The following is a 25,198-nucleotide window of genomic DNA, read 5'->3' as shown; positions in this document are numbered from 1 at the left end:
TGTGACCTCCTCAAAGCTGAAGGAGAGGCAGCTGGGGGGAAGGGGGCAGCTGCCAGCTGGCGTTCTGACTCAGCTGGGGCGGGGCTGGGGGCAGCCCAGGAACTGCTGGGTGCTGGCACCTCTAGCCATACCACTGAGGCTTTCTGAATTTTGCTTCCTTCCTTTAAAAAAAAATTTGTTTAAGGATCCTCTTCAATAAGTATTTATCAGTTGTCTATTATGGGTCAAGCAGGAAATAGAAAGATGTAAAATAGGAGAGAGAGAGTAAAAAAAATTAAAAGGATGTGTTAATATTTTGGGTCAAACAGTGTTCTCCCCAAATCCACACCCTTCCTGGGAGCTCAAAATGAAACCTCATTTGGAAATAGGGTCACTGCAGATGGAAATTTTCAAAATGCGGTCATACTGGAGTAGGTGGGCCCTTAAGTCAGCATAACTGGTGTCCTTACAAACAGAGAAGAGACACAGAGTCACACACATAGGAAGACAGCCAAGTGATGACCGAGACAGAGCCTGGAGTGTGTGTCCACCAGCTAAGGAACGCCAAGGACAACTGGAAGCACCAAACCTGGAGGAGACACATGGACCAACTTCTCCCCTAGGTTTCTCAGAGGGAGCATGGACTTCCTGACACCTTGACCTTGGACTTCCGGCTTGCTAAACTGTGACAGAGCAAATTCCTGTTATTTTAAGCCACCAAGGGAGTGACTGTTTGGAAACTAATAGTTATTATCAAAATCAAAGAGTAATGTAAAGGCAAATTCACTCATGTTTGGGGGAAAGTTTAGTTCTATGTTAGTTATGCTCTGCTGGAAGTGGCAGGAAGGGAGCAGGCAGAGATTGGAATTGATCAATCCCAGGAGAGAAGACAGATCCAAAGTCAGGATCTGCAGAAGTGATGAATGAAGTCTGGCAAAGGGATGAAATGAAAAATGGAGAAAGTGAGGATTGAGAAAGGGGGATGGTGAGGACCGAGTTTGGGGGTCTATTCACATTTCTGAGCAGGGAAGAAAAGATGTGAACTCAAGGAAAGAGAAAGTGAAGAAATAGACAGGTGAAGAAATAGACAGGAGAAAGTCCCCCGTGGCTGTGCAGAGGGGCGGCCAGTGGAGGAGGTGGTCAGAGAGAATGTGCACCAAGAGACAGATATTAGGAAGCCTTGAGGAACCTTGACAAGGTAAGTTTCAGTAGAATGTAAGGGGCATAGACAAAATCACTACAGTAGGAGTAATGATGAGTATAGACTATTCTTTTAACGAATTTTCCAGGGAAAAATGAATGAATGAAAGCATTGTTGTTGTTGTTCCGTAGCTAAATTGTGTCCAACACTGTGCGACCCCATGGACCGTAACACACCAGGTTTCCCTATCCTTCATTACGGAATGGAAGCTGGCAAAGGAAAGTGTTCTTTAAAACTGGGGGAGCTGAGAACCTGTGTCATAAGACATACAGTAATTTCTGAAGAGCTGATGGCAGAGGCCACAGTGGAGAAAACAGATGGAAACAGGTCCAAGAAAAGTCAGGGGGGTCATGACCACAGCACTGGTCGGGGAGTAGACTGGAAACAAACAGAAAAAATAGCATGATGAATCCAATGTTTGAGGTAGGAGAGGTCACTGGAGAGAGCTGGTTTCAGACACAATGTAGTGAAAGATATTATTTTTTGAACATTAGAGAGTAGGCCCACAAGGGGCTGGGAGTGGGCAGCTTAAGAACTAGGAAAAACTTGGAAGCCACTTTCAGCAACACGGAAAAGATTGACAGAAATATCCAAAGATCTGGAGAGACAGTGAATGGTAGTTAAAATTAACTGGTGTGAATGGTCAGCCAGGCTCAGCAGGCTGGGGGAGGGAGAAGCCAATGATGCAACCATATGAACTGGGGGATTCTGCTGCTGATGGGGATGCTGAGAAGAGCAGAAGTCTGGGATGCTGAAAGTTTTACTGTCCTGCCCCATCTGCCCAGAAGTTAAACCAGAAAGGGCAGACAAGCATGGTGCCTCTGCTTGGAGCTCCTGCCACAGACATAGCTAGTGAGGGACCTCCTTCCACTTGGACTCACCCAGTACATAAGAGGACGCAGCATTAAGAGCCCAGCATTATTCATGTTTATCTCAGGTCTTGGTCTTGATTTCACACTGACCTCTTATTCTGAAGGAACTCCCTGGTGAAGAATCTGCCTGCAATGCAGGAGAACCAAGTTCGATCCCTGGGTCGGGAAGATCCCCTGGAGAAGGAAATGGCAACCCACTCCAGTATCCTTGCCTGGAAAATCCCATGGACGGAGGAAACTGGCAGGCTACAGTCCATGGGGTCACAAAGAGTTGGACATGACTGAAGTGACGTCACTTTTACTTTTCTTACTCTGAATCAAAAACTATGTTTGGAAATCTTGAATCCTGCTTTCTTATACTATGGCACATTGCCCAAGCAAATTTCGATTCATGACATCTGATTTTACTTGATGATAGTGATAATATCAACAGTATTATTTATTGTCATCACTGCCTGATAATATTTCATGAATGATCCTGTTAGTCTCTTCAATTTTGCTGAAATGAAACTTCACAAATGAGCAAGAGACCAGAAAATGCACTTGGGTCCAAAAGACATCTGAATGACTAGGTTTACCATCTGTTTCTCAAGTCTAGAAAGAACCAAAATAACAGATAGAGAGGAGAACAGGCAGGCGATCACTAATAGCTGAACATAAAATGAAACTGTATTGACATTCAAGTGGAGCCAAGAAAGAATCTGGCTCAATGTGCTTGGGGATATTAAAGAATTTGGGGTGAGATCTATCTATAGGCTGTGAAATATGGGTAGGAGGTGATAAAGTCCTCAAAGTATGTCTTATTCATGTGGTTTTTCCAGCCTTTGGTACTGGGCATATTTGAAAAGTGATGGTTGAATGAGTGAGAAAATGAGCGAAAATGTCAAGGCACCATCATTGAAGAAGCTGCATTGTACAGAGAAGAGTCTGAGGCTGCTACCCTTGGAGAATTCCCGAAGGGTTACCACACCCACAGTGGATAAGACTGGCTCACTGTGCCTAAAACGTAAAAATACTGCTTATGCTGAACATCTGCTTTCCTTCTAGGAGTCTGGAATCAGGGGACATGCCAGGCACATGCCTACGTGACGAGCCCCACCAGTGAAAACTGTGGGTAGCAAGTCTTTAATGAGCTTCCTGATAGACAGCATTTCATATCCAGCACTGCTCTTTGCTGGGAGAATAAGCTCATTCCCTGTGACTCCAGGGAGAAGGAAGTCTTGGAAGCTCACACCTGGTTTCCTTCTGATTTCTCCCCGGGTGCCTCTTTTCTGTGCTGTTGTGCTCGGCATCCTTTTGGGATGGGAAAAACCCCAGCAGTGGGCACAGAAGGCCTGGCTGCAGGGTCTTGGGAGTCTTCCCACTGAATAACCGAGCCCTTGACACACACATCAAATTAAAATTCTATGAGATTAAATCTAAGATGAAGAAAAATAACTTGGACGGTAGTTGGCTCAGAAGGAGATTATTTAATTTGCAATTTTAGTATTCTACTATTGTATTGTAAGGGGAACCAGTGAAACCAACCTTTATCCCATGAGGAAGCTGCGGCAGGAGAAAGAGGCAGTTGCCCTGTGTTGCCCAGAGAATCTGTGTCAGAGTTACAGTTGGAAGCCATATTCTCCAGGTAACACTTTTGTAGGAAAGCAAGGGGTACTGTTGGCTGACCTAATGACTCATGCCATCTTGCAGATCAGGGGTCTTACACACACACACACCCCTTCACACACACACACCCTCACACACACACACTCCACAGATGCTCTAGGCTAAATTTGGTACCAAACTTTCTTGTTTCTTTTTTTGTTTGTTTAAATATTATGTTAATATGCTTATCACCATGAGTCACTCTTTCTGTCTCAGTAGTTCAGAAGTCAGAAACATATTTTTTATTTGATTCAGCCTACGATCTACAAGGTGCAGTTTCTCATTTTGAGTGTGGGGATTTGTCTTCTCCATGAAGACTATCAGAAGTCTCTCTGTTTACTCTGGGTCTTTTCGGGTCTCGTTACTGAGTCATTTTTGGAAAGCCAGGCTTGTGTCTGTCATGAGTACGACCTCCAGCCTCACTGTTATGTGAGCTTTCTCCAGATCTGTAAACAACCTGGGTTTCAATTACTTCCAGGTAGCAGTAGAATAACATGTAAAAACTAATTTAGTGAGCAACGGACTTAAAAGGCAAAATTATAATCAATTAATGGCTTTTAAAAAGAAAGAGAACAGGACCCTCCCTTCTGCTCAACTTCCATGTGGAATATATTTTTCAGTTAGCCTGATCCCCAAAATACAGCACAGTGAAAATATTACATCTCCCCACTGTTTGAATATTCCTAAATATTTGCTGGAAGGACTGATGCTGAAGCTGAAGCTCCAATACTTTGGCCACCTTATGCGAAGCGCCAATTCATTTGAAAAGACCTCGATGCTGGGAAAGATTGAAGGCATAAAGAGAAGGGAGTGGCAGAGGATGAGATGGTTAGATAGCATCACCTACTCAATGGACCCGAATCTGAGCAAACTCTGGGAGATAGTGAAGGACAGGGAAGTCTGGCATGCTGTAGTCCATGGGGTCGCAGAGTCAGACACGACTTAGTGACTGAACAAAAACAGCCACCGTTTCAATTCCAGTTTGCTGCATATTTCTTGTGCTAAGAATAATTTCCAGTGTTTGAAATAAGGCTCCTATTTGCTGAATATCAATATAGATAATAGATAGGTAGATGGATGGATGGGTGGATAGACAGACATAAAGATATTTCTCTTACAGTTTCCATTTTGCCCTATAAATTTACTTTTAATGAGTGTTAAAGAAATGCTTCTTAATTCTGCAACTCCCTGGTACCTTAAAAATCAAAGACAAAGCTTTCAAATGACTATAGGTCTGCTCCTTATATCATTTTGATGTTGATCTGATTCCTTTTGCTCATAAGCACCTTGAGGGCAGAACTGGGTCTGATTGCCATGGCAACACGAGCAGCTATCTAAGAGAATGCTTTGAAAATGCCCAGTGCCTAGAAGTCAAATTAAAATGTAAGTGCCTTAGAAAGAGGGGCCACAGGCTCTCAGAGCTGTGTGTGACAGGAACAGAACCCAGCAGGCAAACACTCCGCCCACTGCAGCATCACTATTCCTGCCCCCAACAGCTGTGCGCCTCTCTCCATCCAAAAGAAAGAGAAAGTCACTCAGTCGTGTCCTGACTCTCTGTGACCCCATGGACTAAACAGTCCATGGAATTCTCCAGGCTAGAATACTGGAGTGGATAGCCTTTCCCAGGGGATCTTCCCAACCCAGGGATCAAACCCAGGTCTCCTGCATTGCAGGCGGATTCTTTACCAGCTGAGCCAGGAGGGAAGCCTAAAAGAAAGTCCAGATGAAAATAGATCACATCAAATCTGCATTTAGTTTTAAGTTTGCTGAAATGTTCTTAAGACAACCTTCAGGCCTCATATATACAATGTAATTATTTTCCTCATACTAAAATGCAAAGACTGTCTTAAATGTTCACTTCTTTTGTGAAACATTTTGTGTCTCCCCAGGCAAAATGATTCAAAGGTATATGTTCTTGTAATGTTTGCCCATATAGGGGCCACAGCTTGCACCTGCCACACGGAACAGTAATCTCTCCCCGGAGCTTCCTACAAGCTGAAGCTATCTCCACGGGTGGGTGGGGGGTAAACTCAGGCGGGGGATGCTCCTTAAAGCACAGCCCTGCCTTATCTGTGACGACCAGACCCAAAGACAGCAGCCAAAACCCACAACACACGTTTTTCATGTGAAGTGCTGGGCTGACGTCCTCTGATATTTAATGTGGGCAGAAAATTGTTCTTTTTTACTCTACATACAGTAAGAAGATAATCATCCTTGGACTTAAACTCATTGATCCTCAGAGATGAAACTCTCCTTGAGCCATCGCTAATAGAGGTGTTCAGATGAGAAATATCGGGCCAGTGCAAAAGAGGGAGGCAGATTCTCCAGGAATGGGAGAATGGTAACATGTTTGCTTTTTCAATTTTCCAAATCCGGTTACCCTTGGGCTGTGTCTTTGATGTTAATGTGGCTAAACCCCCAGTGAGATTTTCAGAATTTTATCAGAGGAAACAGACGTGGAGCGCTGGGCTCTCTGACTGCCAGCCTCCCTGGCCAGGAAGAAATTCACAACAGGCTATTGAGTGATACCTGGACACAGAGTTATGGACATTGTCCTTCTCCAGTGGGGTCCTACATATCCATCTTCATATCAACAATACCCCCTGATGCACATCCCTCCTCAGAGTACTACATTTTTATTGGGCTACATTCATATCTGATAGTCAAAGGCTCTCGTTTTTGCTTAGAGGATGAGAAGTGATAAGGGTGCTTTAAAAATGCCTTCAGACCTCATCACGCTTGCTTTTCCTGGCTTATTTCAGAAAGGTGGTAAGACAGGAACCATCAAATTAAAAGAGGACATTACATGCAAGATATGTGGCTGAGATGTTTTCTCTTCACACAACTACTAGCCTCTTGTCAGGGTCCTGGGTTCGAGCCCCATGTTGGGCGCATACTTTGGGGGTCTTCTATGGTGGCTCAGATGGTAAAGAATCTACCTGCAATGCGGGAGACCCAGGTTCCAACCCTGGGTCAGGAAGATCCCCTGGAGGAAGGCATGGAAACCGACTCCAGTCAGTATTCTCGCCTGGAGAATCCCATGGACAGAGGAACCTGGAGGGTTACAGTCCACAGGGTCGGTCACGAATGAGTGACTAACACTTTCACCTTCATCTTCCACTGTGCCAGAGTCTGAGGGTCAAGGTCAACCACGGGGTGTCCTGTGGCTCAGATGAGGTGCCCAGGTAGACCGCAGAGCAGAGGGTAAAGCAGCATTGGATACAAGGCACCCTTCCCTCCCGGGGAGATTGAGATTCCTTCTTGCCACCTGTCTTAGCTCTGCTGCTATAACAAAATACACAAAATGTCAAAAACAGACATTTACTCTCGACAGTTCTGGACTTGGGTAGTTGGAGATCAGAGTGCTGGCATGGTTGGGGGTGCTGGTGAGGGCCTTCTCGGTTTCTGGGCTGCAGACAGCCACCCTCACACCCTGTGTTCACGTGTTGCAAAAGAGTTCCATTCTCCTCTAACAAGGTCATTAATCCCATCATCAGGGCCCCACCCTCAGGACCTCATCTAACCCTAATCACTTTCCAAAGGCCTCCCCTCCCAACACCATCGCAGCAGGTGAGGACTTCAACATGAATTTGGAGGGGTGGGGGGGGCGGTGGGATGCAAATGTTCAGCCTATAACTGAATTCCTTCCAAAGATTGATCAAAATATAAATGACCTGATGTACATTCTTAACATCAGTGATATAATGAACTCACACAACAAAAAGGTGCAACTTGATACCTGAGTCCACATTCGGGCCAACTCAGACCCGCCCTGGGAAGAAATCGGTGCATGACCTAATGCGCGTGAAGCTAGTGACACCATGGAACATGTGTATGTGCTAAGTCGCTTCTGTCGTGTTCAACTCTTTGCAACCCCATGGACCAGAGCACACCAGGCGCCTCTGTCCGTGGGATTCTTCAGGCAAGAATACTGGAGTGGGTTTCCAAGCCCCGCTCCAGGACTGATGCCACGATAGGAATGGCCAATGACACCATGCCACTCCCACAGAAATGCTGATAAACCTCAGCTGGTATACTTACCCCTAAAATGACATAACCCAGCCTTATTCTTTCAGCCTTATTTGCCCAAGATGAAGGGCAATATTAGTATGTTGTGCCAATAAAAGCCATTTTGTTTACTTTTATAGGAATATACCCATCTTGAATTTCTTTTTCATTGAAAAGAAATGCCTGGACAACAGATAACCATTTAAATTAGCCAAGATTTACCAAAAGCCCCGACCTTGAGCCCCAAAACTCACCTGTTAACACCAGACCTTTGCTGCTCTGCTTCTCCTAGGGGTACTCTGGCCCCACCAGGCTGAGCAGTGGCCCCTAAACATCACCATGGTGGATGGACAGGGCTCACCTCACAGCCACTTCACCCTCTCCTGATTGCTCTCAGCTCTGAGCTGTCTCAAGGCAGCCCCTCCAGCCTACTCTGACCCACGCCTGAGCTCACTGCACTAGGAGTTATATGCGTGTCAGCATCCCCTCCACTCACCAGATATAAAACTCCTCTCATTTTATTTTCATTAGGCACATGTTGGCAGAAGAAAAAAGTCTATTCACATAGATTACAAAAAGGTGAAACATGAATGAAAGTGTACCATTAGTTAAAGGTATCTGGGAAACACAAAAATAGATATAGATATATAGATATAGATACAGATTGGAGGAGGAAATGGCAACCTATTCTAGTATGCTTGCTTGGAAAATTCAATGGACAGAGGAGCCTGGCGGGCTATATTCCATGGGGTCACAAAGAGTTGGACATGACTTAGTGAATGATCATAGATATAGATATATAACCTCATGGTAGATATTTCTATTTCTCACCCAGATTTCCAGTTCTCTCCTTTCAGGCACATGCCCCATTAAATTCAGACATGGCCGTGTGACTTGCTTCATCAAATAAATGTAACAGAAGCGAAATCTGTCACCTCTAAGGAGAAGCACTTAGAAGCAGGTTGTCACTCTCCCTGGCGCTCTCCCTCTTCTAGGGCAGACACTGAAGTTGCATATTTGATGGTGGCTATAAGGTGGTAGGGGCTCCCTGAGCCTAGGCCCTCTAGTGTGGGAGGTTCCACACATCACACCAATTTCTCCCCTTCCCCGAACCCACAAACCCCTGCCATGCACATCTGAATGTTCCTGACTCCAATCTGGGGCTCAGCCAGACTAACTTGTCATCAAGCTTCTCCATCTGTGGTCAAGAAACTAAAATGACCTCTAAAGTAAAGCAGTTAAGATCATTAAACAATCAAAATTAGCAAATAAAACTGTACAGGTGAATCTCTATTCCGATTATTGCAATCACATTTAAGTCTTAAACTCAGTATATTTTTCAATACTGTAAGTTAACAAATTACTATGATTAATAAACATACTAGCAAGGAATTTATTGTTCAGTGAAGTGTGAGGGACTTTAAATTCACTATAAGATGATATTAAAGAAAGCCAAAAACATCAATTATCCCCTAGAGTTCACTGTAATACATGATAAAGATGAAAAATTTAATTTTTGATTTGGAGTTTGTACTACTTTAATGATTTTTTAATGTTCCTTGTTGTAATAGCAACCTGTCCTATCTAGCAAATCAATAAGATAAGTAATACAAATGCTCTTTCACCATGGGAGTTTAGCTCCAGTTTTATATCTCTATAAACTGACACAAAGTTGGTGGTATTCAATAGTGACATTAGAATGCACGCGTGGACATGCACTCACTCATGCACATGTGCACAAGGACATGTAAAGAAAACCAGTCATTTATAACCCATTATGCCACATTTAATGCTCATCACGACGACTTTTCCAAAAGCATCTAATAGGCATTATCCAAAGATGTGCAACATAGGAAAACTGAACCAAGTTCTGCATGGCTTTCCAATTAAGGTGCAAGGAGGAAGAACTAAGCTTGAAAACCATGAGAAAAGAAGAACCACAATGTCTTAGAAGCTAGATTTCCGTGGTATCTTTTCTAGATACCAAAAGTAAACCAGTAAGCTATTTATGTACATATCTATCTATCTACTTATCTATCTGCATGTATTTCAGCACTGACTACATATCCCAAATAAAATCTTTAAGAGGCCAGAGATACCACATGACTCTGAAGACATTTGAAAGGCTGAGAATAGCATAAAATCAGGGTTTCCATTTTCCAGATTACAGAGAATATCGGAATATCAATTCTGAGGTTTCTCACAGATAACAACAATTGTATATTTCTATTCCCAGGAGCAGAAATAAAATCAAAATATTTCCTTGGTAACTTGGAAACCAAAAGTAACTCAATGACTGTACACATAATGCAAGGAACAAATTTCTATCCATCAGTCAATTCACTGGAGACTATGAGTCCAGCCATATAAACCAAAAGAAAACACTGATATCACGTTTAATCTAAAACGGCGTCAACATGAAGCATACAAATTCTTCATTACAGTGGGCAAATAGATGGAGACCCGATTCGTTATCCAGAAGGAGCTGTGCGCAGGAGAGCCTGGCGCCCTGCCCGCCCAAGGAAGCCCACACCCTACCTGAGATGAGTGACACGGTGTCTTTCTCCCATGAGACCACGGTGACGTAGGCCTCCACCGAGGAGGGGATAATGCACTTGAAGACCGCGACATTGCCTCTCATGGTTTTCTGGTCCTCCACACGGACTGTATAGGGCTCCCGTAAAACTGGAAGGTAAGCAGAGGACCCTGGTAACACACACAGGCTCATTCTGAGAGTATCTGATCTGAATATACACTATCTTTCACATATCAACTGCATCAAGTATAATATTTATTGGAAAAAAAAATTAAGAAACCTGTATTTCATGTCTTAAAAGACTTTCAGTCTCTTAATAATAAACTACATTAAGAACTAAGGGGCATGTGTGTATCTAAAAACAGTTGATCTAACCTCTAAATGTACCCAGATGTCAGTAGTTTTTGTTCATTTTGCTTTGTTTTCTTAACATTGGAGTATAGTTGATTAACAATGTTGTATTACTTTCAAGTGTACGACAAAGAGGCTCAGCCAAAAATATACATGGATCTATTTTTTTTCCAAATTCTTTCCCCAGTTATGCTGATATAGAATACTGAGGGGAGTTTCCTTTGCTATACAGTAGGTCCTTGTTGGTTATCCATGGATGGAACTAAAGATTGTCATACTGAGTGAGTAAGTCATATAGAGAAAGGGAAATATCATATGATGATGCTTATAGTGGAACCTAAAAAAATAATTATACAAGTGAAAGTGAAAGTGTTAGCTGCTCAGTCGTGTCTGACTCTTTGCAACCCCATGGACTGTAGCCTACCAGTCTCCTCTGTCCATGGAATTCTCCAGGCAAGAATACTAGAGTGGGTTGCCATTCCCTTCTCCTCACCCAGGGGTTGAACCCACTCCTCCTGCATTGTAGGCAGATTCTTTACCTACTGAGCCACTGGAAAGCAGCCACACTGCTACATTTAAAAAAAGGGGGAAGTAGTTTCTTAAACTGGAGTTATAATGATAGGAAACTTTCATGTCCTGTGAGGAACAAGGAACAACATTTCAGACTATGAACAGAAAGAATTTAAAAAAAAAATCAAAACAGGCAATCTCTCCTGGGAGTCCTTAAAACTATGTGATAATTATAATAACTCTTTGAAAGTGAATTTCTGACAGTGGCAAAGCAGTTTGGGAAATGATGGTCTGCTTCCTGTCACTTAGGCAACGATGCTGATAAGGGAGCCTGACCAGGCACTCCCAACAACAGGAGTGGCCTAGCAAAGGCTGAGGGGACTTCCACAAGCTAGCTGCCTAGGCCAGAAGAAGGGGTGCTGGGGGACAGCGCCCACCCTGCAAGCCCAACTTCCCAGGTTCAAATCCAGGCCCTACCACTTTACAGTGAGCAAGTTCTCTTCATATCTATTTAATGATGATTTTGATAAAAATATCTACCAAGTAAGTCAATGGTGATGACTCAAACAGTTAATGTGGATAAAGCTCCCAGAACCAGGCCTGCCAGGAAGAGTTTGGATAAAGCTACTTGGACCCACACTATCTCCCATCTGTCCAGAAGACGCCTGCCTCCAGGATAAAGAGACTTCAGTGTCTCTAACCCAGGTTATGCCTCCCTCCACATCTGTAAGCCTGGGTGAAAGTCTTACTTCTCCAGAGTTTTATTTCCTCACATTTAAAATGAGGGAGTTGGGATAGCAAGATTCAGATTTGTGAAGCAAAGATTCTGAATTCTGTGAAGTCTATGATTTTTCTAGGATATCCATAGAGACAACTTATTTTACCCTTCAATGAGCTCTCTTAAAGCTTTAGTCATTAATTGGACAAGCCTGAGTCAAGAAAACTGGCCAGGAAATTAACTTCAAAAGAAATAAATGTACTGACAGCTTTAAGAATGAGTGTATGAAGGGAAATCTCCTCATAGGCAGTTGTAAACAACTCTCTAGAAGAAGCACTTTTAAGATTAGTGCTAGCTCTGCGATATGCTAAGTATTTTAGTATCAGAGTGTCATTATTAGGGTTTCTCTGGTGACTTAATGGTAAAGAATTCACCTGCCAAGCCAGAGATGAGGGTTTGATCCCTGGGTCAGGAAGATGTCCTGGAGAAGGAAATGACAACCCATTCCAGTATTCTTGCCTGGGAAATCTCATGGACAGAGGAGCCTGGAGGGCTCCAGTCCATAGGGTCCTAAGAGTCAGACATGGCTTAGTGACTCAACAACAATAAAAGTCATTATTCAGAGAATTCACAAGAGGATAACGCCCAGTCTTGCTTTTTGTATTAGCATTTAATATTTTCCTAACTTGAGAAATTTTTCATTCCTATCTCAAACCAGAGAGACTTTCAGAAGTTTAGGAATCTATTGCACTCTCTGTGTAGTGTGATGTGATGGTCCAGGTGGTAATACCATACCTGCAGGGGGTTCACTGGGCAATCATTCAGAGTACTCAAGGGCCTGATCTCAGAAATGCCACGGCTATACACAGGGTAGGAAACTGACTTTGTACAGAAAAACACCTTGATAAACAGTCCTCTTGGAGGAGAGGAAGTCTAAAATCATAAATTGGAAAGAGACAACAGACAGATGAATTAATCAAACTCATCAATGAATGAGAATCTGGTCTCAGTGGGAGAGTAGAAGACAGAAAATAGGAAAATGAGCAGAGAACCGAAGAGAACAGGGGACTGGACAGGGTGGCAAAAAGCCTGCAGAAAGAATCCATTATCCCAAGGACGGGGTCACCTAAGAAGGTGTAAGAGTCAAATTTAAGTTTGGGTGTCTGCTGATGTCTGTTTCTAAGCTGCAAAATCACTCCATCTCCCCAAAGCTGCAATAAACAAATGGCAACAAGTGGTAAACAAATGGTGGGGGAATTTCTAATGGGAATCAAAGAAAGGAGTCTCAGACAGGAAAGGGCAGGGCCAAGGAGCACTCCCAGGGAGAGACGGAAGGGTCTTCCCTCCAGGCATGCACTTATGCATGAAGCTGCGTTACTGGAACCACGACTTAGAGTGACCAGCTGGGCACCTTCTCTGTTATCACCCACAGTCATCTCCTGGATCCCCTCATTCATGGAGCCCACAGAGTACCGTGGAGCACCCTCTTCTCTGAGTTCCCCAGAGGCCTCACTAGAATCAGGACCACTGCAGCCCTCAGAGTTTACAATGCCTATGATTCTGCCTCCTTCACATATCCCAAGCCAGATCCAGATCTTCTCAAAGCAGGGATGTAGCTACGGTGCATTGAACCCCATCCAGCTCAGAGGGAATGGGACATAGAAGGAAATTCTCCACTCCCCTCACTAGATTATTCACTCCACAAAGACAGACCATGCATCCAGCCTTTTACAAAACTATCTTAGAACATTTAACAATACTTGGCATACACTAAGGCATTTCTATTAACTACTTGATGAATTAATATATAGAAAAACAGAGCTTCCCTTCTGGAAGTCTTTCTAACCTTATTGTAGATATACATGCATTAACATTTGAATGTATAGCCATTATCTACTGTTTTTAAAAAGTGACTTGGGTTTTCACTAGAGACCTCTGTCATATTAATGGAAATATGTTTGTTCCTGGGGAGCCCACAATTTAAAAGGTCATGCTTATCTATTGGGATATACCTCTTATGGTAAAACAAAATTCTTCTGAGGACATCATAAACCTCCCAAGAGATTTGTGTAGATTTAGTCTTCAGTCTACATCCAACTACCACTAACCATCGTCATCCTTAAGTATCTGTAGCAGATTGGTTCTGAGACACCCAACCTCTGCAGATAACACATTCCATGGATGCTCAAATCTCTTACATATTGATAATATGACATAGTACACTCAGTACTCCCCATCTGAAGATCTGGAACCCAAATATACTGAGAGTTGACTGTATAACAGAAACTAGGCAAGAAACCTAAAACTGGCAAAAAGTAATTATTGCTTTAAACATGATTGGTATTTCCTTTACAGGGTGGTGTTACTTAAGTATCGTGCTTTGCGTCCTAGGTTGGGATCTTCCCAGGAGCAGACCCCAAGAAGGGGGGAAACTCTGAACATAACTTATACCTCAGAGCCACTCCACCTCATGCCCGGAGCTGGGACTTTGTATTCTGACAGCTTGGGGCTGGTTCCGAGGGCCCAAGGGCTCTGCATTACCAGGCACTTTCCACTCTCTGTGTGCAGGAGCTCCAGGGCATATGCAATCCTCTGAAAACTGCAAATCCAAGTTCTCAGCCACAAGCCTGCAGACCTGGGGGGGTCTGACTCTCAACAGCATCCACTACAGTCATTTCAGTGTCCCTTGGTCACTCATAAGCTGTGAAATCCTTTCCTAAGATGTAATATCATAGCAGAGTCAGAGAGAGAGGATCTATAGTGATATGACTTTGGGGCAAAATCAGGCACATACACTGAGCAAGGGACCGCACAGCTAATGTGCATTCATCCAACCCTCAATGTTAGACTTCATTCTTTAAAGTGGAAAAACCCTTTAAATGCAAATAATTAGTAAATAAGGAAAAGCCTCATGCCCTTCATTAATCTATGAGGATTAATTTAACCACATGGGGCCAACTACATAATTTGTGGGGCCTAGAGCAAGATGAAAATCCAAGGCCCTTATTTATAAAGAAGGGAAAAGTTAAACATATGAGTAAAATAAGGGTTTCCCAGGTGGCTTTGTGGTAAAGAATCCACCTGCCACTACAGCAGATGTAGGTTCAGTCCCTGGATCAGGAAGATTCCCTGGAGAAGGAAATGGCAACCCATTCCAGTATTCTTGCCTAGAAAATTCCATGGACAGAGGAGCCTGGCAGGCTATAGTCAATGGGTTCACAAGGAGTTGGATATGACTTAGTGACTGAACAACATTAATAAAATATAAAATGCTTGCTTTCTTCTATGGTCTTGCTCTCAACTTCTTTTTCTACATACTTTGCACTCACTAGGATGCAGGGATCATTGATGGTCAAGTGAAGATCCTTACAGGCTCCCAGACCCTACTCTGTGACTCGGCACACACAGCCCACCAGCTTCAAGGCCAGCTTCCTGCCAGTTGCTGGGTTGAGGCACCATGTCACAGCCAGGGATGAGAAAGGTAATCTCCCCTTCCCATAGGCATGGTGCCCCAACCCACAGTGGAAAAGTGATGCCCAAGGGACTGCAATCTCAGTGTCTGGACGCTCTTGGTCTCTGGATGGGAGGTGGGCAAGAGGCTCACCCGCAGCGAGTCACTTGCCAATACACTGTGGCGCTGCCAGCTGGGGCAGAGACAGGCCCCATCACACTTCAGCGTGTATGCACTCACTGCACCCACACTTGCCCAGGCCCCCACCAGGAGGCAGGACTCCAGTGTTTGCTGGACAGGGCAGTGAGGAGGAGGCTGGGAAGGGCTCAGCCTACCAGGGATCACAGGGGCAGCAGTGGCCGCTGGGTGCCGCTAGGGAGGTGGAGGCAAAATGGGGATTGGGGCACCAAGAACTTCAGGGGAGGTGGCTGAGAACCCACCCCAGGGGGTGGCAGGGGGTGGGACCCTACAAGAGCTGAAACACAGCTCAAACTCCCTACACGCCTCAGGAGCATGTCCCATGGCTCGAAAACACTTCCCCCAGAAAACACAAGTGGAAAAAGAAAAGCATTTATATTTCAAAACAGCAACAGCAGAGCTTTAAGTTTGAGGACAAGTCCCTCAGCACTGGGCCCTGTGTGGCTGGCCTCATCCCAAGAAGTCAGCCCTGATCCCAATATGTCTATGAAAGAATCAGAGGATGGGGGAAGATGGGATAGAGAGGATTAAAGAGAAAGTTTGGAGAACTGGACATTGCCAAGGAAGGCAGGTCCTTTCCTGAAGGCTGGATTCGGACTGTTCCTAACCCTCTTGATCCCTAGGTCTGAAGAGGCAAAACAAACAAATGTTGGATTTCTTTGGAACACTAGAGGACTTTGGGCAGGTAGAAGGGCTTGTGCCTGATGTCTTTCCTGTTGGGAAAATGGTTATCAGAGGTACAATGTAACCCTAAGGCACTGCATCACTTTTATTGAAATTGTTATTTTTTTATCTTCTATTTTGTAGCTGATTACCTAAATTGGGAGATGCCTCAAATTATCAGTTACATGTAGAACACACCCTCATGTCAAGCAGTGCTCAAGGACTAAGGAAATCCCCACATTGCATAGAATAATTAGCTGAAGAAAAGAATAAAATTCACATGACAGAACAACTAGAGGAAAACAGTCAAAGACTGTATATGGGTCTGAAAATAACTAAAGGTAACAGGAATCTAGGGAATCAGGGAACCTGAGCCTTGAGTTGGCCCTGAAGGACCAGCGGGACTTAGGAGGCAGAGAGGAAGCAGGGAGCAAAGAAAAGGTGACAATGAGCACAAAATATCCTGGAGACTGTGAGATACCAGCCCAGTGCTATTTAGCTAAACTGCCCTCCCAACCACAACCCCTGTGAACAGCCAACAGCAGATTCACAGAGGCTTCTATTTCCCTCATCTGAAGATGGAAATAACATCTACTGCACACAGTTGTGCAGCTTAGAGGACTCGGCACAATGTCTAGCACACTATCTATTTATTGAGTCTCTCTGACTGCTGGTGGGAGGAGCCGGTTTGAGCTACCTTGAGCTGAAATAGGAAACATTTTCTGAAGACAGTAAGAGCCCTGGTACCTGCGAGTGGGCCTTAGGAAGAGTACCACAGCCTGTATCTCTTTGATGCAGACTTTGCCCTTCTCTTTTCTCACAAATAGTCTTCCTCTTCTTTTCTAGGTCACATGAATGATGAAAACTATCTACCCCACATTCTCAAAATCTCTCTCTCAAGATTTCAGTTTCAATTTCAGAGGACACAGGAACTAATAGACTAACTTGGTTAACTGCCCTCTCTTAGTACAATCATCTGTGACCAGGGATTCAGGACCATTTTCTATAATGAGGATGCAAGAGACAATTAAGGGAGTTATTGTGGGCTGGGCAGAGAGGTATAGAGATGCCCACCATATGTACAGCTATTACTAGCTACTGTTATGTGAACATCAAGACAACTCTAATATGTCAGAAATGTGCTATCACTGGCTTTTCCTTAAAACAACTTCGTATGAAATAATTGACATTCAGCAAGCTGCACGGGGGCTCAGTGGTAAAGAGTCTGCCTGTAACGTAGGAGACTCAGGTTCAACCCCTGGGTTGGGAAGATCCCCTGGAGGAGGGCATGGCAGCCCACTGCAGTACTCTTGTCTGGAGAATCCCACAGACTGATGAGCCTGGTGGGCTACAATCCACAGGGTGGCAAAGAGTCAGACATGACCCAGGCGACTGAGCACACACACAGGCTGCACATGTTTGCTGACGTTTTACCATATGCATATACCTACAAAGTCACCACCATAACCAAGAGAAAAACAAATCCATCGTCCAAAAGTTGACTTATTCTCCTATGTAATCACTCCTTCCCATCCTCTTTACAGGCAACCATTATTAAAGATTAGTCTGCATGTTTTAAGAATTTTATGTAAATGGAATCATATAGTACATATATTCTCACCTGGCTTCTTCTATTCAGCATAACTATTTTGAGATTCCTCCCTGCTATTTTCTTATGAATAATTCATTCTTTTGCATTCCCTTGTGTGGATAAATAATAATTTGGTTACTCGTTTATCAAATAAGGCTTTTTAGTGATTGCTATTTGAGATCATTTTTCATTTCTAATGTAAGTTTTTAGAACTTATTTCTCCCCCTAAACATTGCTTTAGTGGCATTCCTGAAATTATTAGATACTATACTTTCATTTTTATTCAGTTCAAAATACTTTCTTATTTACCATTTGTTTTTTCTTTGACACCATTTAGAAGTGTGTTATTTTAGTATCCTAATATTTGGAGACTTCCCAGAGATCTTAGTGTTAGTGATTCTAATTTACTTCCATTGTAGTCAGAGAACATACTTTATATGACTAATATTTTTAGAAGTTCACCTGAAATTTGTTTCATTCATAATATGATTTTAGTAAGTATCTGTGTGTTCTTAAAGAGAATGTGTATTGTGCTCTCCTTAGATAGAATGTTCCATATTTAAATGTCAATTGGGTCAAGTTGTTTGCAGTGTCATAAAAGTATTTTTTATTCTTGCTCATTTTCTGTCTTTTTCTGCCAGTTATTAACAGAGGGTTATTAAAATCTCCAACTATAAATATTGATTTGCCTATTTCTTCTGGCATCTCTAACAATTTTTACTTCATGTATTTGGAAGTTATGGGTAAATAAAATTTATAATATTCATACTCAGTTAACTGACCTTTTCTACATAATGACCTATTCTTTAGCCTTGGTAATATTCTTTCCTCTGAAATATACTTTGATATTAACATAGCTACTCCAGCCTTCTTTTGATATTTTCTTTTAATTAGATTGATTTGTTTGGTGACTTGATTTTTGTTTGTGTGCTATTGTTGTTTCAGATAAAAGGGTAAATTTGGTCTCTGCTACTCCATTTCAGCTATAAGCAGAAGCCCCATTCAAATTTTTTTATTTTATTTTATTTTATTTTTTATTATTATATTTTTTTTTCCAGTGTGTTTGTCATACATTGATATGAATCAGCCATGGATTTACATGTATTCCCAATCCCGATCCCCCCTCCCACCTCCCTCTCCACCCGATTCCTCTGGGTCTTCCCAGTGCACCAGGCCCGAGCACTTGTCTCATGCATCCCACCTGGGCTGGTGATCTGTTTCACCATAGATAGTATACATGCTGTTCTTTTGAAATATCCCACCCTCACATTCTCCCACAGAGTTCAAAAGTCTGTTCTGTATTTCTGTGTCTCTTTTTCTGTTTTGCATATAGGGTTATCGTTATCACCTTTCTAAATTCCATATATATGTGTTAGTATGCTGTAATGTTCTTTATCTTTCTGGCTTACTTCACTCTGTATAATGGGCTCCAGCTTCATCCATCTCATTAGGACTGGTTCAAATGAATTCTTTTTAATGGCTGAGTAATATTCCATGGTGTATATGTACCACAGCTTCCTTATCCATTCATCTGCTGATGGGCATCTAGGTTGCTTCCATGTCCTGGCTATTATAAACAGTGCTGCGATGAACACTGGGGTGCACGTGTCTCTTTCAGATCTGGTTTCCTCAGTGTGTATGCCCAGAAGTGGGATTGCTGGGTCATATGGCAGTTCTATTTCCAGTTTTTTAAAGAAATCTCCACACTGTTTTCCATAGCGGCTGTACTAGTTTGCATTCCCACCAACAGTGTAAGAGGGTTCCCTTTTCTCCACACCCTCTCCAGCATTTATTGCTTGTAGACTTTTGGATAGCAGCCATCCTGACTGGCATGTAATGGTACCTCATTGTGGTTTTGATTTGCATTTCTCTAATAATGAGTGATCCATTCAAATCTTATTAACCACAGTCTACTAAGGAGAAAATAGTCACTAGAAATTTTTTGACTTGCTCAAGGCCTTATAGCTGATTACTATTTGCTAGGTAGAGATACAGCATCGGCAGAGAAGCAGTGCTTCACATAACCCATCTGCATTTCAGTCCCTAGGACAAAAGGGACAAGAAAAGTAATTTATGTGGAGAAGACAGACAGCTGATTAAGGAGACATGATGGATGAAACTTCCTTGTTTTGTTGACAGTCAAACCTAAGTCAAAGTCACTGAAAACTGTTAAGAATAAGAATTCCTTGTACTTACAAAGGAGAGATTATGAGACCATTTACCTAATGGATTATTCCAGAAAAATCTCAGTGTCAATCTAGAGGGACGCTCAGAAATTTAGGATGACCCAATACACAGGAAATCAGTCCTCAATATTCATTGGAAGGACTGATGCTGAAGCTGAAGCTCCAATACTTTTGCCACCTGATGCGAAGAACTGAGTCATTAAAAGAGACCCTGATGCTGGGTAAGATTGAAGGCAGGAGGAGAAGGGGACGACAGAGGATGAGATGGTTGGATGGCATCACTGACTCAGTGGATGTGAGTTTGAGCAAGCTCTGGGAGTTGGTGACAGACACGGAAGCCTGGCGTGCTGCAGTCCATGGGGTCGCAAAGGGTTTCACACAACTGAGTGACTGAACTGAACTGACCTAATTTGCAGGCAGGTCCCCCTGAGTCAGAGCTCATCCTGCTCAGATCTGCTAGACAGGCATCCCTGTGGAACACGGGCTTCCCTCCCCTGCCCTTCTGAACAGCATTTACATAAAAATGGTGACACCAGACTGCCCAACACCCAGTAAACAATCTAAATATTACAACCATTGTGCTTCAATGCTCAGTCATTTAGTCGTGTCCGCCTCTTTGCAACCTCATGGACTGTAGCCTGCCAGACTCCTCTGTCCTTGGAATTTACCAGGCAAGAACATTTTAGTGGGTTTCCACTTCCTCCTCCGGGGGATATTGCTGACTCAGGGATCAAACCCGTGTCTCCTGCATTTCCTGAATTAGCAGGTGGATTCTTTACCACTGTATCACCTTCTGTACCATAATGTGTTCGTAATAAGAAGTGAGAAAGGAAATCTCATTTGGACAACAAAACGCCCGTCCTGTAAGTTCAAACTGATGCAGACATCATGTGCTTCCGTGGCCTTAGATGTCAAGAATACCAGCACACAAATAGCCATCACGTAACTCCCTGGAAGTGGGAACATAGCTTAGATGCCGGATAAGAGGATGGAATTTCCATCCCTCTAAAACCTGTGTGGTAGTGCAAAAACAATCAATTCTATGACAAATTTAGAAAATAGCAGTTAAAACAGAAGTAAGCATTTAACTCTTTTTTCTGACAGGAAACCCAAGACAGAAATAGCAGATTAACACAGACAAGTATAGCTGTTTGAAGTTCCAGATTTTACTCTAAGTGGTACTTTGTAGTTTATAAATACATTTTTATGACACATCATTAAACTTGTTAGCCTGCCAGGTAAAAGGCATTCACTATGTCTCCCTGTTTGTCAGGTTTAGGAGTTCCTACACAAATTTCATTTGCTTCATTTTAATTATTTGGGATATCAACTTTTCATATCTTTTGATTAAAGCCAATTTTTTCTTCCTTTCTTAACTGCATTTTTGTGCACATCTTGGAATTCACGAGCATGTCATGGAGATCAAAATATAGCTGGGAAATGAGTAGCTAGCAGGATGAGTCACAGTCTAATGTCTGATTGCTCTCACATCAAAGAGATCATATGCAGAAATTCAGAAACATTTCATATTTTGCTCATGTTATGATGTCTTCAAATCTCACCTTCACACTTGCTGCAGAAATTATTACAAAGTTCTCCCAGCTACCTGGTGTATAAGACAATCATCAAAGTCACATTCTCATCTATTCGTCATTATGCTGTGCCAGTCTGCCATAGTATTTGAAAGGCTAGGCTTAAAAAAAACAAAAATACTGCTTGCTAACTGGAGTCAAGCTGTGTGTGTGTTTTGGGGGGCTTGATTATACCTATAGAATGACACAATATGTCCTGTCTGTACAACGTCTGATGTCTGTGAACCTCAGGCTGTATTCCTGGTTTGGCTGGTGGCTACGGCAATTAAAAAAAAAAATACAGTATGATGTTGAAAGGAACGTTATCAATTCAGGGTTTATTTACTGACAACATTCCAGCAACACGTGATGCAGTCAAAACTGTTAAAAGAGCCTTTTGTATTTCACAAGGAATATAAGAATATTGGACTGATGCTGTTTCACTGACAATAAACATTGATGCTATGGCTTTATTCCAGTTAAGTTCCTTGTCCTCTCTTCTCCCTTTGTCTTCCGATCTTCCACCTCCACCCTCTGCCTCTGAGACAGAGTGTGGGGGAAGGAGCAGAAAGGGGAACAGGAAACTGTATCAATTGGTCAAAATACAAGTCTGGGTTATCCTTTAGACTTCGGCAACTCGATGTCACTAATTTCAAGTTTTAGTTCCGGCAACATAAGCCACTCCAAAATCTGAAAAAGGTGCTCTGACATCTCAAAGCAGCCATCAATATCACAATGAACTGATGAAAAGGTTTTCGTCGATTCTTGGCTGATATTTTTCCTCTCCTCAGTTCTTTACATGTACTCAGCAAATTTCATAGTGCCTGGAACAGAGGCCAACTTTCCATTATAAACTCTGACTCAAATTTATTTATCCATTGTCTGACTCCTTCTTTAGGATTATGTCCACACGGACACACGTCAGGCCTTTTTTCCCCATCTACTCCCTGTACCTGGAACAGAGCCTGATTCACTACAGGAGCTCAAGGACTCTTTGTTGAGTGGCTACATTAAAACTGACCCAAGAGCTGCAGGGCAAACGTAATGCCACAGAAGGATGTTCCCCCCTTCCACAGTGTTTGGTGATTTATAGAAACAGGGTTGTCAGGGTTTACAAATGCACTGAACACTTCTGCCTGCGTGCATGCCAAGTTGCTTCAGTCATGTCCAATTCTTTCTGACTCGATGGACTATAGCCCGCCGGGCTCCTCTGTCCATGGAATTCTCCAGACAAGAATACTAGAATTGCCATTTTCTTTTCCAGGGTATCTTCCCAACCCAGGGATCAAAACCACATCTTCTGCATTTCCTATATTGGCAGGTGGGTTCTTTACCTCGGAAGCCCGAACACTTTTGACATACATGTTATTCAAACAGCAAAATGTTGAATGATAAGAAAACTATCTCAGTAAAAACAAGAAGCTAAAGGTGATATTCACAGTATCTGTGTGTTTGTTTCACTGGGAGAAAGAACCATTAATTTTTCTAGCAATTAATTAAAACTAAAACCATTAATTCCAGCGTTTTCGTTTAAGGCACTCTGACATCTCAAAGCATCCATCAAAATAATGAACTAATGACAGGATTTTCACCAGTTCCCAGCTGGTGGCATCCTAGTACTTATAACTGCCCACCCAGACCCTCAGCAGGCATAGAAGGGATAAAGTTGGAGGAGCTGTACTCACCAGCCTTGATGTGGACATCCTGACTTCTAATTTTCCCTGAAGGATTTTCAGCTGTGCAATAGTAAGTATTATCATGGATTAAGGTACTAAAGCTTGAAGGAGGGAAGGGGAAAATCTGGAGAGTGCCGTTGGGGTGGACGTGGCGGATTCCGGGGACATCGTAGATCTCCTCGCCCGTCGCTAGGTACCATCTGAGAGACACAGGAGGGATCCCCGCTGCAGGGCAGGGCACCAGGGTCCCCGTGGTGCTCGCAAACACTACCTCTTGCAGAGATGCATTGACAAAGTAGAGGCTGGAGTGAAGGTCCTCACTGAAAACTGCAAGGAGACAACACAAGGGAGTGTCAGAAATGTGCACCTTCTGCACTTATCTTTGAACACATCATATCAACATGTTGACATGTCAACCTGACCTCAAGAGGTTATTTGGAGAAATAGTCACAAGCCTTGACGAAAACTTAATCATTCAAAATTGCTCAACCTACTACGGACAGAGAGGCACCAGCTTCATTTCACAATTTGTACACAAATTAAGTTATGGATGTGCTCAGTGGTGTCTGACTCTGCAACCCCATGGACTATAACCCACCAGTTTCCTCTGTCCATGGAATTTTTCAGGCAAGAATACTGGAGTGGGTTGCCATTTCTGACTCCAGGGGATCCTCCAGACCCAGGGATCCAACCCCTGTCTCCTGCATCTCCTGCATTGGCAGGTGGGTTCTTTACCACTTTGCCACCTGGGAAGCCCAACACAAATTAAGTTAACCTGGAGCTTAAACTTTGAATAGATGACTTTTCAGCCCTGTGTCCAGAGTCCTATTCTATCTCCATGGCACTGACCACTATCGGAATTTATTTTGAGTTTTGTATTCATTTATTGTTTGTTGACCTGTCTAGAATGTAAAGCTCAGGAAACAAAGCCATAATTTGCTCACACTATTGCCTAGGGCACAGAGCAAAACAAGCCATGGGCATTTCATAAGGAGAAGCTACGTGAGTGAATCACTAGATCCGGTTGCTAGAATCAAATCGCTCTGGTTGAAAGTGTGCATTGAGAACTAATTTTGAATGAAATTAGTCACAGATTTTTAAAATTACAATTGAAGATCTGGATGTAAAGCATTTTGGAAAGGCCAGTTGGTTTTCTGAAAAATCCAGTCAACAAGGTGATTTTTTGATGTTGTTGAAAATATGTTGTGATAATAAAGAGAACTTAGACAAAAGTATCATTCAATTCCACCAGCCTATGGCAGATTCTGTTTCACTTACTCTTCTGGTCCATCCACCTACAGCCTAGAGGGTTAAACTATGTCATACTATGCACACGTGAAACAGGCAGTTGTTACAGACTCTGCTTCATACTCTTAACACTATTTCATACATATAATGTCATGTTTCAGACTTCACAAGTACAGATGACTCTGAACAACACTGATTTGAACTGGGTGGGTCCACTTATACACAGGCAGTTTTCAACAGGAAATTCTACAGTGTTATACTATCCTTGGCTGGTTGGATCTTTGGATACAGAGGAACTGTGGACAGAGAGAGCAGACTATAAGTTATAGGTGTATGCACATCTTATATAAGATGATTTTCTAAACTAGTTCCCTGACTTGGGCTGCCTCAGTTGTTTCTGTTTTAATTATTGCAAATAAAATGTCTGCAAAGGTTTCCAGGAATTTATTGAGAGACTACATTGTACTCATTGACAGCTGTGGAGTGTTCTTTCCATGAAGCAAAACAATCCAACTTCTAGAATCCAAAACTTAAACAAAAGATGTACAAATGCAATGAAGACCTACTTCTCAGACATTTATGTTTCTGTGTGGCTTTCTAAAAACAAATGCATACCCTGTCACATGTTCACAAGAGAGTAAAGAAGCCCTGCGCTGTTCTTAGTCACTCAGTCATGTCCAACTCTTTGTGACCCCATGGACTACAGCCTGCCAGGCTCCTCTGTCCATAGGGATTCTCCAGGCAAGAATATTTAAGTGGGTTGCCATGCCCTCCTCCAGGGGATCTTCCCAA

At 42.9% G+C, this 25,198-nt stretch overlaps 1 protein-coding gene across 1 annotated transcript in view; it reads right to left on the bottom strand.

Moving 5' to 3' along the window:
• The window catches only part of DSCAM (DS cell adhesion molecule), an 823,896-nt gene that overhangs the window by 633,690 nt on the left and 165,008 nt on the right, over window positions 1-25,198 (bottom strand). The window contains exons 2-3 of the mRNA XM_043875189.1: window positions 23,168-23,485; window positions 10,246-10,392 (exon numbers count right to left, since the gene is read on the bottom strand). Of these exons, the coding sequence (XP_043731124.1) occupies window positions 10,246-10,392; window positions 23,168-23,485 (465 nt within the window). The remainder of the gene's footprint in view (window positions 1-10,245; window positions 10,393-23,167; window positions 23,486-25,198) is intronic.

This window comes from Cervus elaphus, chromosome 19 (assembly GCF_910594005.1).
Source record: "Cervus elaphus chromosome 19, mCerEla1.1, whole genome shotgun sequence".
NCBI classification, from domain to species: Eukaryota; Metazoa; Chordata; class Mammalia; order Artiodactyla; family Cervidae; genus Cervus; species Cervus elaphus.
The sequence above is the reverse complement of the archived record's forward strand: the minus strand, read 5'-3'. Positions and strand labels throughout refer to the sequence as shown.